At 40.1% G+C, this 13946-nt stretch overlaps 1 protein-coding gene across 4 annotated transcripts; it reads right to left on the reverse strand.

Moving 5' to 3' along the window:
- Positions 1 to 198: 198 nt before the first annotated feature.
- On the reverse strand, positions 199 to 11441 carry sgk3 (serum/glucocorticoid regulated kinase family member 3). 4 transcript variants are annotated; one of them, XM_069667416.1, is made up of 17 exons: positions 11242 to 11441; positions 6849 to 7032; positions 6680 to 6763; positions 6504 to 6576; positions 6349 to 6424; positions 6160 to 6235; positions 5796 to 5845; positions 5615 to 5672; positions 5198 to 5281; positions 4973 to 5104; positions 4339 to 4451; positions 2974 to 3010; positions 2539 to 2625; positions 2150 to 2245; positions 1859 to 2014; positions 1546 to 1635; positions 199 to 1088 (listed from the first exon to the last, which is right to left on the reverse strand). In XM_069667416.1, the coding sequence occupies exons 2-17, from the start codon at positions 6921 to 6923 to the stop codon at positions 918 to 920; spliced, it is 1458 nt and encodes a 485-aa protein (XP_069523517.1). In that variant the 5' UTR covers positions 6924 to 7032; positions 11242 to 11441; the 3' UTR covers positions 199 to 917. The 4 variants fall into 4 exon arrangements, with proteins under 4 accessions (XP_069523517.1, XP_069523516.1, XP_069523515.1 ...); XM_069667415.1 differs by having other exon boundaries at positions 6849 to 7035; XM_069667414.1 differs by having other exon boundaries at positions 11237 to 11441.
- Between the last annotated feature and the right edge of the window lie 2505 nt (positions 11442 to 13946).

The following is a 13946-nucleotide window of genomic DNA, read 5'->3' on the forward strand; positions in this document are numbered from 1 at the left end:
TATTGCGTTTTTAAATGTAAACGTTTTCCACGGCTATGCGGATGACGTCATTGCGTTCGATTTTGTCACCCCACTTCCACCTGAGAGGGACCGAGATAATGCATTTATTTATTACAGTTTAGCAATCAAAGTTATTCGAAATTAATACATTTAAAAAACACGTTTCATACGAAATAAATAAAGACACTCTCCAGGTACTTTTCTTCGATGTTTTTATTACTGTGCAGGAGTACAGGCCTTTTAAATTGCAAGGCGAAGCAAAGTACTGTGAATTTAAAATTTCTGTAAGTGTGTTAAGGCAATGAATAGAAAAAAAACAATAAAAAACAATCCATTCAGTATTTGCAAATACAATATAAAGGGTAACTGTAGAAGTAGAAGAGATTTTGTACAAATGTGACCTATAAACCTAAATGCTTTATCCAGTGGTCTGTCAAGTAATCCCTATTTCCAGCTTAATAAAAATGAATATGATACATGAATTATTTTTTTTTACAGTAATTACATGGACTAACACACTTCAATCCAACAGTCAAATGTGTGATTATAAGTCCAGTGAACTTTTCAAGTTTTTCAGAAAACTGTATAAATTTTATTTAAGGGACAAGGCTTTGTATATAAAGGCTCAATATAGAAACCACCAGAAATAACATTAATAGAGGATGTCTGTCCTTAATTTTTAAAAAATATCATCTGTTATGTAAATATTTATATATTTATATAAATACAAATTGGTAAAATATAAAGACTTTATTGGCACATGTTGTTCCATCCAAAATCTATGTAAGTGCTGTGTCTTCTCAGCTGCTTGCTTTGGCTTCATAGAACAAGTTCATCCATGGTAGAAATTCTTCCCTTTAGTTAAAAGAAGTTATGATGGTTAAGGCAAGTGAAGTGAAGTCCTCATTAGGAATGTTTCATAGAAAAGAGTCATCAGAAGGTGGGGCATAAGAGAAGCCCACGAAGGCATCGTCGGCCTCCATCACACTGGCGTTGACTATGGAGTGGTCCTGAGACCAACAGATGGAGTTGGGGACCATCTCATCTGTGAACTCGGGATCGAAGTTTGAGATATCGGAGTAAGAGCTCTGGAAAACCATCAGGGGAAGAGGGAATGAAGACATGGATCATGTTAGCATTCATCATCAAACAGAAAGAGAACAAAATGCAAGTGTATTTCTAGACAGGGACAGACAGACACTTAATTTGACCATTAAAAAAGAATAAATCGAATAGAAATTCTTACATTTGCAAAGTGATATAAAGAGGAATAAAATAATTACCGGTCAAATATATGTGAAAGAAAAGAAATAGAAATTGAAAAACCTATAACACTATTTTTAATGACATGAAATTTGACGACTTTAAACAAATGACTTTTGTTAAAGCAAACAGACAGGATTTAAATTGGATAGATAAAATATATAACATTCTCTAAATCTGTTATAATGCAGCTTTTGTGTGCTGAGTGTTGTCACCCAAAAGTCTATTTACTGTAGAATACTTACAAGGTTACTAATTACCGGACAAGAGACAAATATTTACCACATTGGGCGTAAATGGGGGGGTGATTCTCTTCTGTTCAAGGTCATCCCAGTTGATGGAGGAGAAGAAGCTGTGTGATTTGATCTCATTCTGAAAAAGTAGAATAAATAACAACCTTATTTAAATAGGTATTTACAGGAAGTTGGTTTAAAAAAGATGACTAAGTTAAGTCATCAGTGACTATAAAATCTGTATTAGCAGCAGTGACATGATGTACACCAAACTGGCCACCAGAGGGAGCCCCAAAATGGTGAATTCTGCTGTAGGTATATGCAGTCTGTATCAGGATAGTGCATTTACTAATCCCACTCACAAAGTCGTCCCTGGACCCCAGTCTGTGCGTGCCGTCTTTCTCCAGCAGCCCCTGGAGGAGCGACCAGGCCGTGCTGGACGCACCAGGACGCATCGCCAACGGCTTGTGCAGGATGTTGTCGTACATTTCATGCGTGTCCCTGCTGTAGAACGGCGGCTGGATGAAAGTGGAAAAAAGAGAAGTAGAAGCATGCAATTGAGCGTGACCTCTGATATTAAGCAAGTAGTCAAGGCTGTAAGCAAAACAAAAATAACAGTCACTGTTACATGTGAGCTCAGAGTAAAAACTCACCAGGCCAAAGAGCATTTCATACAGCACTGAACCCAGACACCACCAGTCTACTGTGTTATCATACGGCTGCTTCCTCAGGACCTCTGGAGCTAAGTACTGGTCGGAAGAAGAACACAAACATAATAATATAACATTAACATTTTTTTCCCCGACTTAAAATACATCAAGCAAATGTATATCCATGACTATTTTTGCTCATTAAAGCCAATTTTCCTCTTTGGAAAATGTGACTCATATCTTACACATACAGAACTATGGCCTCGAGATGGAATACACTCACTTGTAAAATTATTAACCACACTTTACTCCAAAAACTGTTAATGATTATTATGCTTTGTCTTCTTTGGAACACATTGGCAGTAATCAGACATCCGAGTCAATCCCCATACCTCAGGTGTTCCACAAAACGTCGTGGTGGTGTCCGTCTGCGAAATGCCTTCCTTGCACAATCCAAAGTCCGTCAAAATGATATGCCCCTTTAAAGAGAGGACACAGGGACGTTTTTAGACAACATGTGCCGCACAAACAGCTCATTATCCCCGGGGACTGAGGATTCTATTGTTGCCCAGGAATGTTGGCGGCGGCGTTGCTCGGTCCCATTCACCGTTCACTCACTTTCGCAATAAGGCTGGGCAGGAAAATCATTAGTAAGACATAATCAAATTACACGCTCTATGTCCAGCTGGGACAGGAAATGATACTGCTGTCCAACGGTGGCACAAGTATGACAGTTGGCCTTTAGTGTATATTTAGCGTTATGACTGTAAAAGTGATTGTATTTCAGTTACACAGGAATGTGTATGATTAAACACATTAATACTCACTTCATGGTCAAGGAGGATGTTTTCTGGCTTCAAGTCTCTGGAAAGAAGGAACACAAATTAATGCATTTCAGGAAGTTAGCCCTCACATCCCTGAGAAATATTTGAGTAGCCAGCAGAAAAAGTAAGATGATACAGCAATCAAAAAAATCTATATTTTGGTCAACTTTATCTGCTCATATGATGATTTAATGCTGATTCAAAGAGATCTCTACAATGCCAGGAAGATAAATCTGGTGAATCTAAAAATATCAGCATTTTTTTTTAAAAGATCGTAGAATAAACTTTTCTTTTCAAGTCATTACAACCTCTAAAAAAACTCGAGCTGCTCTGATTTCACTCTTGACATGCGTCACTCTCCACAATCACCTGACAAACACTTCTTCCCAATTTGGCGCTCTATGTAAGCTGCAAGATTCTCGGTCTCTCCCTCTGCTCTGTCATTGCCGCCGCTGCCCTGCACCAGTACTGCGCTCATACTTTCAGCCCCACCACCACCCCAGCATTCACCCGCAGGCTCTGGCTATAGGGGGGTTTAAGATAAGATCTCCTCACTCCTCAAATTTCTGCATTTAAAATAAATCTGTGCGGAGCGATGAGGTCGGAGCCTAGACGCTGAACACAAACTATGTTCTGCTGCTGCAATAAACATTTTTAACTATCACAAACGTGAGTTGTCTGACTAAAATGTAAGCAATGGCTGTGAAGACATATTATCATTTGAGTTAGCCAACATGGGCCACATCTTCAATTGTATTTTAACTGTATAACTTTGAAAACTTCTTAGCATCAATGTCTGACTAAAGGAGCAGTTCGCCCCTGGAAAAAGCCACTGCCAGTCAAAACTGGTGTTCTCTGTAATCCATAGAAGCAATAATATTTGAAATTGGTGCCATAGCTGTGGAGAAAGTTGTACAAACAGCTCGTGGTTTCGCCCATTCTACATTCCTACAACACCCAGGGTGCATTGCGCCCGTCCCTCTGAAAGGAACGGCCCAACGAGCGACGCTGGAGTAAAGTACTACCGTTTTACTGCGGGCAATGGCTCAGAGCGGTACAGAATCTGAAATACGAAGCGAATATACCTGTGGATCGTCTAAAAGTCTTCAGGTCTGCAGTCTACATTTCAAACCTGATAATTTGAGGAAGTCTAGTTTAGCTAGTTCCATGGCCTCCGTCAGATTTTACGCGTTTTACGTAGTCTGGCGGAGGTTTTCCAGGGCCCACTGGAAACGGATAGTCCAAAGGCACAGAGTGAAATTGCATTTTTTTTCCTACCATAATGGCATTAGCTCCCCGTAATAGCATGATAGGACAAAGGTTGAAAATCGGCGAACTGGCCGAAGTGTAATAAGCCCCCAAACATACCTGTAAACAATGTTGAGAGAGTGCAGGTAACCCAGTGCGCTTGCCATTTCAGCAATGTAGAATTTTGCTCTGGGCTCTGGAAAGGTCCGCTCTTTTTGAAGATGGAAGAAAAGCTGCAATGAAAATGTTCCATTTGATTATTGTAATACACGCTAGCTGTGTTGTAGGAGCATCCAAAGCAAATCAAACAATCAATCATGATGTGAAAATGTTGCTAAAACTATTCTCATGTATACAAGTCATTTATCTGGTTCTTACACAAATAATTCTGACTGGCTGGTGTAAATATTAATCGGATTATATTTACATGTTGCTGGTCTTATTTAGAAGGGCATGAGGTAGATTTCCTTGTATACAGATTTCAGTTAGTCACTCTCACGCAGTCAGTCACACATGGCAGCTTTAAAAAGGCTGATCACACTTAAAGGAGATCAACAGAGGAAGTTGCACTCAGGAGCCGTGCTGAGTAATGTCGTGATCTCTAATAGGACTGTCACACATGGAGTCGTGTAAACGAGTTACACAGATTTTAGTAATCAAAGTTCTTTCATACGTATGCCATCCTCAGCCTTTCTTCACCTTGTGACTCATGTCTGTGTGAGGCGAGCGTATTATTCACAGTGAAACGACTCACTTCTCCTCCGTTGACGAAGTCCAACACGAAGTATAGCTTGTCTGTGGTCTGGAAGGAGTAATGAAGCCCGACCAGGAAGGGGTGTTTCACGTTCTTCAGCAGCACATTGCGCTCTGCCATGATGTGTTTTTGCTGATTGGAAGCAGTGATATAGTCGGATTATAATTCACACATGCATGCTGGACATACTGACAGTTTCATGGTTGTGTTTGACGGTAGTGTTACCTCTTTTCTGTTGAGAATGACCTTTTTCTGTAAGACCTTGACTGCATAATACTTTGCATCGTGTTTCCTTTTTGCAAGGAAAACCTACGGAGGAGAGAGCGTGTTGATCATCGCATCAACAGTTAAAACCAGAGTTGCTCCATATCTGATTCTCACTTCCAGCATGGAAAGGCCAACACATGCAGAACCAAAACTTGTGATAGAGAAACAACCCAGACAGCTCAGACTGGACACATATTTTAGTCACCATCTTTTTTGTTGATTCGTAAAACTGCTGTCTACGTAATATTACAATAGTACAATACGAAATTATTACATTAACGATAATAATAAATCCAAACAGTTCTATGAATTAGATTTTCCCCTGTGAGAACGAATAGAAAGTGACTTTTGCTTTCGAGTGTGGTGTTCACGTACCTTCCCAAAACTCCCCTTTCCGATGACTTTCAAAAAGTCAAAGTCTGTGGGTTTGGCACTGAAACAGAAATGAAACCACATTAATTTCACTTATGTAAAAATGTACTTTATGTGATTACACAACCGCAAAGTTTGATACGGTTAATCAAAAAAGAAAGGCAGGCGTCTTTGTGCTACATACTGTGGATTTCCAGAGGGTCCCAGGTTAATGTTTCTGGAGGTAGAGTTGTTCTGTTAAACAGCAGAGAAAACATGATCAAGATAGAACTACAAGCTAAAACTACAGAAACTCACCAATCCAATAATCTAGTCCTTTATCTGCTACAATAATGACATAAGGGACTCTTGTTTACTGTGTGTATTTACTTTGAGTCTATCAAGTATGAACCACACCCTGGGATACATGGCTGAATAAACACCTCTCTGGCACAGCCCGATAATTACACAAACAGAGGCGGAGGACCTAACTACTCCACACTAACTGAAAAGGTGCAGCCAGCCAGCAATTTAAAAGACAAATCAGAATTGGTCGATCAGTTTCTTACTTTGTCGTCCTCATCCTCAGAGGCGTCGGAAAACTGCTGCATTTTGTCCATCAGAAGAAAGGTCCTCACATCTGGCCTGTAAGGTTTAAGAGAGACCGAGCAGTTATATAAAAGAAGTTAAGTAATGGATTCTGACCATTCAAACTCTTCTTCTCATTATAGTCCAGATGTAATATAATGAACACTTACTGGTTGCAAAGCTGAGCATGTGACACAAGTCGCTTGATGAACTCATGAAGCCCGGCTCGTCTCTGCTTGATGAACTCTATTTGGTAAATGCATGCAGTGTTAAAAACATATAATTGGCCTTAATGCACATACATCAGCGGAATTTGAACACTTACCAGGGTCAAAATTGTCCCCGAATATCCTCTTGGCAGGAATTTTTAAGTTCATAGATGGAAACTGTTTCCTTAACTGCATTTAAAGACATGGGAGCGACAGAGAAAACGACTATGAAACGTCAATGGTTAGAAGTCAGCAGAAGATTTTTGGTGATGTGTTGTGTAACGTCACTCACTATGTTGTAGAGTTTATCAAACTCTGCGTAACGCCTGAAGACAAACCATTCCTGCTGTCCAACATTGACTATCACTTTGTAAACCTGAAAGCAAGGACAGTCCATGTAAACACAAAGAGTACTATAAAATGTTCAATTAATATGACTTTATCACATTTATTGCACGTACTGTGTAACGCTTTTTCTTGTCCCTCTGCTCGTTGTGGCAGGGTATGCTGACACTGGGGTGACTGGATTCTTCCATCTTCGGGCGCTGTCCGCATTCAAAGGGTGCAAGGTCAGGTCATAAAGTGATGCTTCCTCCTCAGGATAAGGCTTCAAGTGTGCTAGTGACCCATCTCCATCCTGGGTCACTGCTAGACAGGAGGAAAGAGAACAGACCACTCTGTTATTCAGGAAGTGAAAGTGGTGTTCTTCTACTGCTCGGTCTACTTGGTCATGTTGCCTGAACCTGGTATGGTATCAACTCTAACTTTCTTTATTAATTGATCTGATTCTGAAGCATGTGACTGAGGTTATTCCTTTGATGTTTGAGCTGCAACACGTCCTGTTGACTGTTGAACAAAAGCAAAAGCTGCTATCAAGCCCATTAGCCCATCCATGAATCTATCCCTCTATTAATCGCTATTGAATTCATAGCTAACTGCTTTGTTTTAGCCGTTACCTGACCAGGTATCACAGTATTACACATTGCTTGTCGGAATGTCGCTATTCCGGGATATTTTATCAAATCATTGTGATGCAAACAGGCAGTTATTTAGGGCATTAAGTAAAAAGCATCAACTACAGGAGACTTGCAAATGAATGTCACTTCTTCCCTCTGAGAGCATTGCTTGTATAAAACCTTGACTTGTGGTTTCCGTGCTTTCTGTGAGGACTGAACACTGTAGCGAGACAGCAAAGGCAACAACAGTAAGGTCAGTGAGCTGCAACATGACAGCAGGCGGGCTCCCTCCCCCCCTCAGCGACCAGTTAACTCCCTCCTTCCTCTGAGCATGAATACCTCATCCTCCCTCTCATCTGACACTTAAATAAACATTACCAATCAGATACTGCTTTAATGACTCTCATTCAATCTCCCTTGCATGAGAATTTCAGTTAACTCTCCATACGTGCCGCCTCTTCTACATGCATTCATCTCACACATATCTAGGGTTGCGAACGCCTACTCTCATTCACAAACACATCGACACACACGAGCGTTCGCACTCATGCTGGGTCTGTGACATTCTCCCCTGTTCCGGTCAGTAGACAGGCCCTTTTTAAATAGTCTTCCAGGAGTCTTTGAAGCTGGAGTTACACAATAGGTCAAGAGCAAGCCCCCCGGAGCTGCTCTTCCTTAACCTTTAAGGAGGTATAAATGGACTCCTTCCTCTGACAACTGTAGGATGGATACCTCATTTCCCTCATGGTGAAAAAGGGGAGACAGTTTGGAAATCATGTAATAAGTGAAGCAGTTGTGATGGATGTTATTTCCTGTATACAAATGATCCAAAGACATTATATGTGTAGGGTTAATCTTGAACCCTAAAAGGGAATATCTCTCTTCCTCTCCGTGAGTTATGCAATGTCTGTTTCTTCTACAACAAAGCTCTTTGTCCGCCGCTCTGACTCGTCCATTGTTTCATGCGAGTGAGGTCAGCCTTGCTTGTTCAGTAGTTTTTGTCTTTCTAGGCACAACCGTTCATACTTTCAGTGTTGTTTGCTAACAACACAAGGAAAACCTGCCTCGGGGTCAACCATTTCAGTCTGCGTATTGATCTTGAACGCATCCTGGAGGGGATTGCTCATTCTGCTCACGTCGGGGGTGAGGGTAAGGCAAAAGAGCGGCCCTCTTTAAGATGCATGTGTGCATTCAGAGGGACCTGCGCGCCCTCTTCATCACTAGTTTCTTTTTTGTTTCTACTTTTCTTCTGGTTTCGCTTTCACGCACATTCATTGAGACATATCACAAAGGCATCATCAACATTTCCCTGTCACACGTGTCTTTTTTAAAACCTGCAAGAGACAACTGAAGCGAGTTTGTGTAACTGTGCCTGTTACACACAAAAATCATCGGCTATTTCCCGGGCTGCCACACATCTGTACATGCTTTCATGGTTAATTGACTCTAAACGTCACCGGGTAGGACTCGCTTTTTAACATTCCAGAAATACCTTTGTTCATTCGGGGAAACACAACCTATAACCGTCGACTACAACTTACATTTTCAGCTGACACTGCTACTCCTTCATATGGAATGCTGCAGCTCACCACTCCCTTTAGAAATGTGTTATAAGCAATGAAAAATTGAAAAGGTGTACGGATTGATGTTGAGCACATTCCCGGGCTGCACTTTAAGCCCAGCGTGCTCTGCATTCACGCCCCAACATGAATTAACTTGTGCTGACAGGCACAAATATGCCGGACTACTACACAGGATCAAAAATAGCATTCTTCCTGCTTTTGCTCAAACACACATCCTTGCATGTGGATATCCTATGAGGATGTTGAACATGGTTTTTTCTGCGTGTGTGTGGTTGTGTGGCTGTCTGTCATTCTTAAGAAGAAACGTTAGTGGGAAACAAAGCAGAAGTCAGCCTACAATGGTAGATAAGATGTGAAAGCCAAAAGCACGCATGGATCCACAGACTGTTGTGAGACAAAATGGTTGGAGGAGATAACCACACAAGGACCTGAAAGAGGGGGGTAACCTATTTTTTAAAGAGCTGTTATTTGAGCAGGTAACTTAACTTAAAATATGTTTAAATTAACTTGTAATGTTTGAACTTTGAGCATACACCTGATGTGTGATTGTATCGGTTTCATTTGGGATAAAACTGAAAGACAAACATAATTCCAGTTACGAGGTATCTCATTGTAATGCAACACAGACAGATCTCCGGTTGAGGAAGTGCAGCTGCAGAAGTGTGAGGGGCATGAACTCAGTCAACCCCATGCAGTTTCGTGCAACCGACCTCAGCATCTGGACAAATTCCTTACCTAACCTGACTGTCCAGACGGCTCACACAGACATCCCCTGTGAGCAAACTGTGGCGCTTACTTCCTTTTACAAACAGCTTGTGCGCTGACTGAACTACAGGATCATCAGCGGGAGCAAATGAGATCACCAAAGGTAAAGTGATCTAGCTGGGCAGGCCTAAGCCACCTCTGTGAACAACAAGTCTGCGTGCAAGATCGAGCTCTCAAATGATGTGCTTTTGGATCCATCTAGCCATTTTCATAACATGAAACATGTCGTGTTATACCAAACATGTTCTTCACAACCACCTGTTACATCAAGAAACCAGATATTTAATTTGGGATGCACGATGTTGGATTTTTTGCCGATATCCAATATGCTGATATTTTCCAACCCTTTTTGCTGAATGCCGATTTCAATACCGATATATTAGGCTCATGTTTTTATCCACCTAATAGCAGAGAACATCAAGTCTCACCTGTAGTGGAATTGATATCATGCCTACTCTTGTTGTAGTGGCCCACTGGCAGATGCAGAAATAACACAATACAGAATAAGAAAACATAAGAAAACTACTTAAACTTCGGTCATGTACAAAAAATAACTAAAGCGCTATTTTATCGGCGGAAAATATCAGCAGAAAAATGACATCTGCTGATGCCGATATGTAATTTTCAAGCCATAATCTGCAGATACCGATAGCGTGCCGATAATATTGTGCATCCCTGCATTTCCACAACACACAGTTGAAATAAATGAGTCGAAATATTGACAGCAGAGAAGAGCGCATTGTGAATAAAGGGATTTGTCATGAAAAGTATCCTGTCACAAGAAATTTGTATTTCCCCCCATTTGTTGTGCAAGAAATTAATTAATTTTTAAAAGCTGTGTCTGCTGTGCATACCGTACAGATGAATCAACATCCAATTTGGGAACTTATTTCGACAGCCTATGAGGTCTGACACATGATTGCTACAGTGAGAGAACAGTTATATGGGGGTGGACATCATGTCCTAAGAACACAACTATTAAAAAGGCCTCGCCTAGGCCTACTTTTGTTTTATTTTGGCTGAGTCGTTTAGTAAGACCACAATGGTTTTCACCTGAGGCTGAGTATGTACCTACAACTTAGAAATCTCAGCATAGATCACGTGTATTACAGGAAAAAACATACCTTCTCCAGTCGAGGAGAGGAGGAGGAGGAGGAGGAGGAGCAGAACACACACGCACAAATTAAATACCGACACCCACGTACACACACGAAATGAAAGGGTTGACATGCTCTAACAAGCTCCAGTGTGTTCAACAAACTGTAAACATTACACCAAATTTTGAGTCCCCAATTGCACATATTCACGTTTTTACACTTACACAATATTAACTTGACTTTCTTAATTATTCGGCGAAGGTTAAACTTCCGTTAAGAACAGAAAATGTGAATGTTATGTAATAGTCAACAGTCATCCCTCCACTGTAAACTTCAAACAACTTTTTGTTACTTATATTTACACTGGAGCTCTATATGGTTAGTATAAATAACGCGACAGTTACGTAGACGAAACAAGAACAATATAACGTCTATGAACATCACGTACCTTACAGTATTTTGAAGCGGTGTTCATCTATTTCCGTTGGTCCAGTGGGGATGTTTCACTCTACAGCATTTAAACTGTCAATATATCGAACATTTTCCCCGTTTTGGTTCGGATAAAAGCCTCCAACCCCCCAAACTGAAAGTGTGTTTGCTTGCTGCCCATAAGCGTCTGTCAAGCAAGAGAAGCAGGAAACATCAGTCTTTCCTGGCCGTAGAAAGTTCCAATGAAATTTGTCACGGGACCGCACAACTGAAAACCACGACTATCCACATACACTGAACACACCAGCGTACTTCCGGTCCTGCTTTTCAAAATATAACCAGACAACTATAACAGTAACCAAATAGTGGAAAGTTGCCTGTGCTTTTAATCTATAAAGTACCAAAAATGTATATATAGCCTATACTTTGCAGATTAAGCTTTTGATATAAAATAATATTTTCATTTACACCAGTTCAACTGGCTATAAAGGAATATTCCTAATGAGAATATGAAAATAATGCAGAGATCAACTTTTTCAAGAAGGTTATGAAGCAGATCCGTATGAAAGCCATTGTCTACAATGAGTTAGTGATATTGTAATTTAATTGTGCATAGGCCTACATGCGCAAATCTGTCACTGATTATTAAACGTGGGTCTTTTATGAACTCTGAAAGTCTAAGTCATAGGGAATTTGCTCACTTTGCCAAGCATGTAATCCAGCTTTATAAACATTTCCTTATGCTCGCTAAATTGGTGGGAGGATCTTTACCCAAGGTGTAGGCCCATGTTACACATAATAAATTGAATTAGTTTGGTTAGGTAATTTGCTGTATTTGTATAAGGAGGACCTTAACCAGTAAGCAAAAGATATTGGAAATGAAGTCTAACACATCTTATTCCAAATATCTATCTATCTAAGGTGTAAGTAAACCATAGTGGCAGTCTGTAGAGAAAACTGTTGTATATTGATAAGTCGTTTAATTAGGCTTTTGATATGTGTTATTGTATATTTATCCAGAATTTAATATTTGTTTCGAATTTACAGAATTTTACTTTTTGAAGCACAATAACTGACATCCGGTGTTTTTGTGATTTACTTGACACGGCTACTTTTAAAGTCATGAATGACAACATTGAGAAGTCAAACAGTCAAACAGTGTCACCTACTGGTGGAAACCCTTCGAAAAAACTCATCCATAGTCTAATTTTACCTCAAGAAAAAAAATGAATGGATCAAGAACAAGGAAAGCTAGATAGCCTCCATGTTATAATCATTCATTATACAATAATGAGACAGTATAAATTAATGATTAATTAATTGTAAGTAACAAGTATGAAATTATATCTCAGCTTTATGGGTACTTTCAAATCCATACGGTCCCATTACGGTACTTATAAGGGTATGTCGCGAGTCGACCTATGCTTAGAGTAGTACACAGAAGCATTATAACCAGAGATAATGTGATATATTGATTAAAATTACTATATATGTAGAAATGCTAAGAGGACATAACTAATAAGAAAATATTTATTTTGGGCTTTACATGCATTACACCAAAAACAGTACAAGTTTTGTCCACAAGGTGTCAGCAAAACTCTTTGAAGGGGCTGCATTATTTACTGTGGATATGCAAGAGCTCGCTGTCAAAGCCAAAGGAAATAATGTACTATCATTTTGTTTGAATGCTGTACGTATTCTCTTTATCCTTTGTATGAAATTCACGGACTCAGTCTTCCCCCCAAAAATGATCCAATTGTTATAATAATCGTTATAATAATTCTTATGTCTTACAAAACACCATAATGAAGTCAATTTAATGCAGTGGTCTCATGGAACACAGTTTAAAGTGGATTTCATGACCTTCAATATATATTGATAAAATCAGCAATCTGTTATGTTAAGTAGAGCTGTTAACATGTTTAGTTAACTATTCCAACAGAATAACATCCGAGCATTGTAGATTATGAGGATGAAAATTGATATTGGCTTCATCTCGCTTGCCTCTAAAAATTGTGGCTCTGAGAACCCTCTGAAACCCCCTCATGGGCCTCTGAAAGTCCCCACACCCCACTTTGAGCCTCCACCGCCTTGATGAAAAGATCCATTCTGCTGCAGAAGGTGACAGTACAGTCATCTAACAACGCCCGCCTCCTCAAAATTTGACCAGTGAAACTAAACTACTTCCCATTTCTAGCCAATCACACACGAGCCTCTCCTCGTTTTTCATCCAATCACTTTCGAGTACCGACTCCTCTTTGCACTGCCTCAGTTCTGACCAATCAGAGACGAGGCCGCCTGTGCAGAGGGCTGGGCGCGAGAATCGGCGGGATGGACAAAAATCATAATGCCAAATAGAGGTACAGACAAATAAGATAGGAACAGCCCGGACAGCCGGGAATGAAAGTAATGTGTTAGGCTCTTCTGGTTAATATTGGCTTTTTTCTTTGCGATATTTCATTTTTAGAAAATAGAGAAAACAAGAGGACATATTTACGCCTTTCTATGGAAAGATGTTATCGACAGTGAATAAGGCTTTTACAATTAGAGCCTAATGTTATGGATTGTACACTAAGTTAGCTCACTGGCTAGCCGAACAGTGCTAGCTAGATGCTGCCGCGTCTCAGAAGGAACCAGCGATGACTGACAGCGTTTTCTATGGATAAACATCTTTTAACGTGGGATTTTATAAAACTGCCAAACTCAGGTTCGTCTTTAACAAGGTTCAA

Source organism: Semicossyphus pulcher, unplaced genomic scaffold (assembly GCF_022749685.1).
Source record: "Semicossyphus pulcher isolate SPU_LCO1_2020_fin unplaced genomic scaffold, fSemPul1.0.p SCAF_18, whole genome shotgun sequence".
In the NCBI taxonomy this organism is placed as follows: Eukaryota; Metazoa; Chordata; class Actinopteri; order Labriformes; family Labridae; genus Semicossyphus; species Semicossyphus pulcher.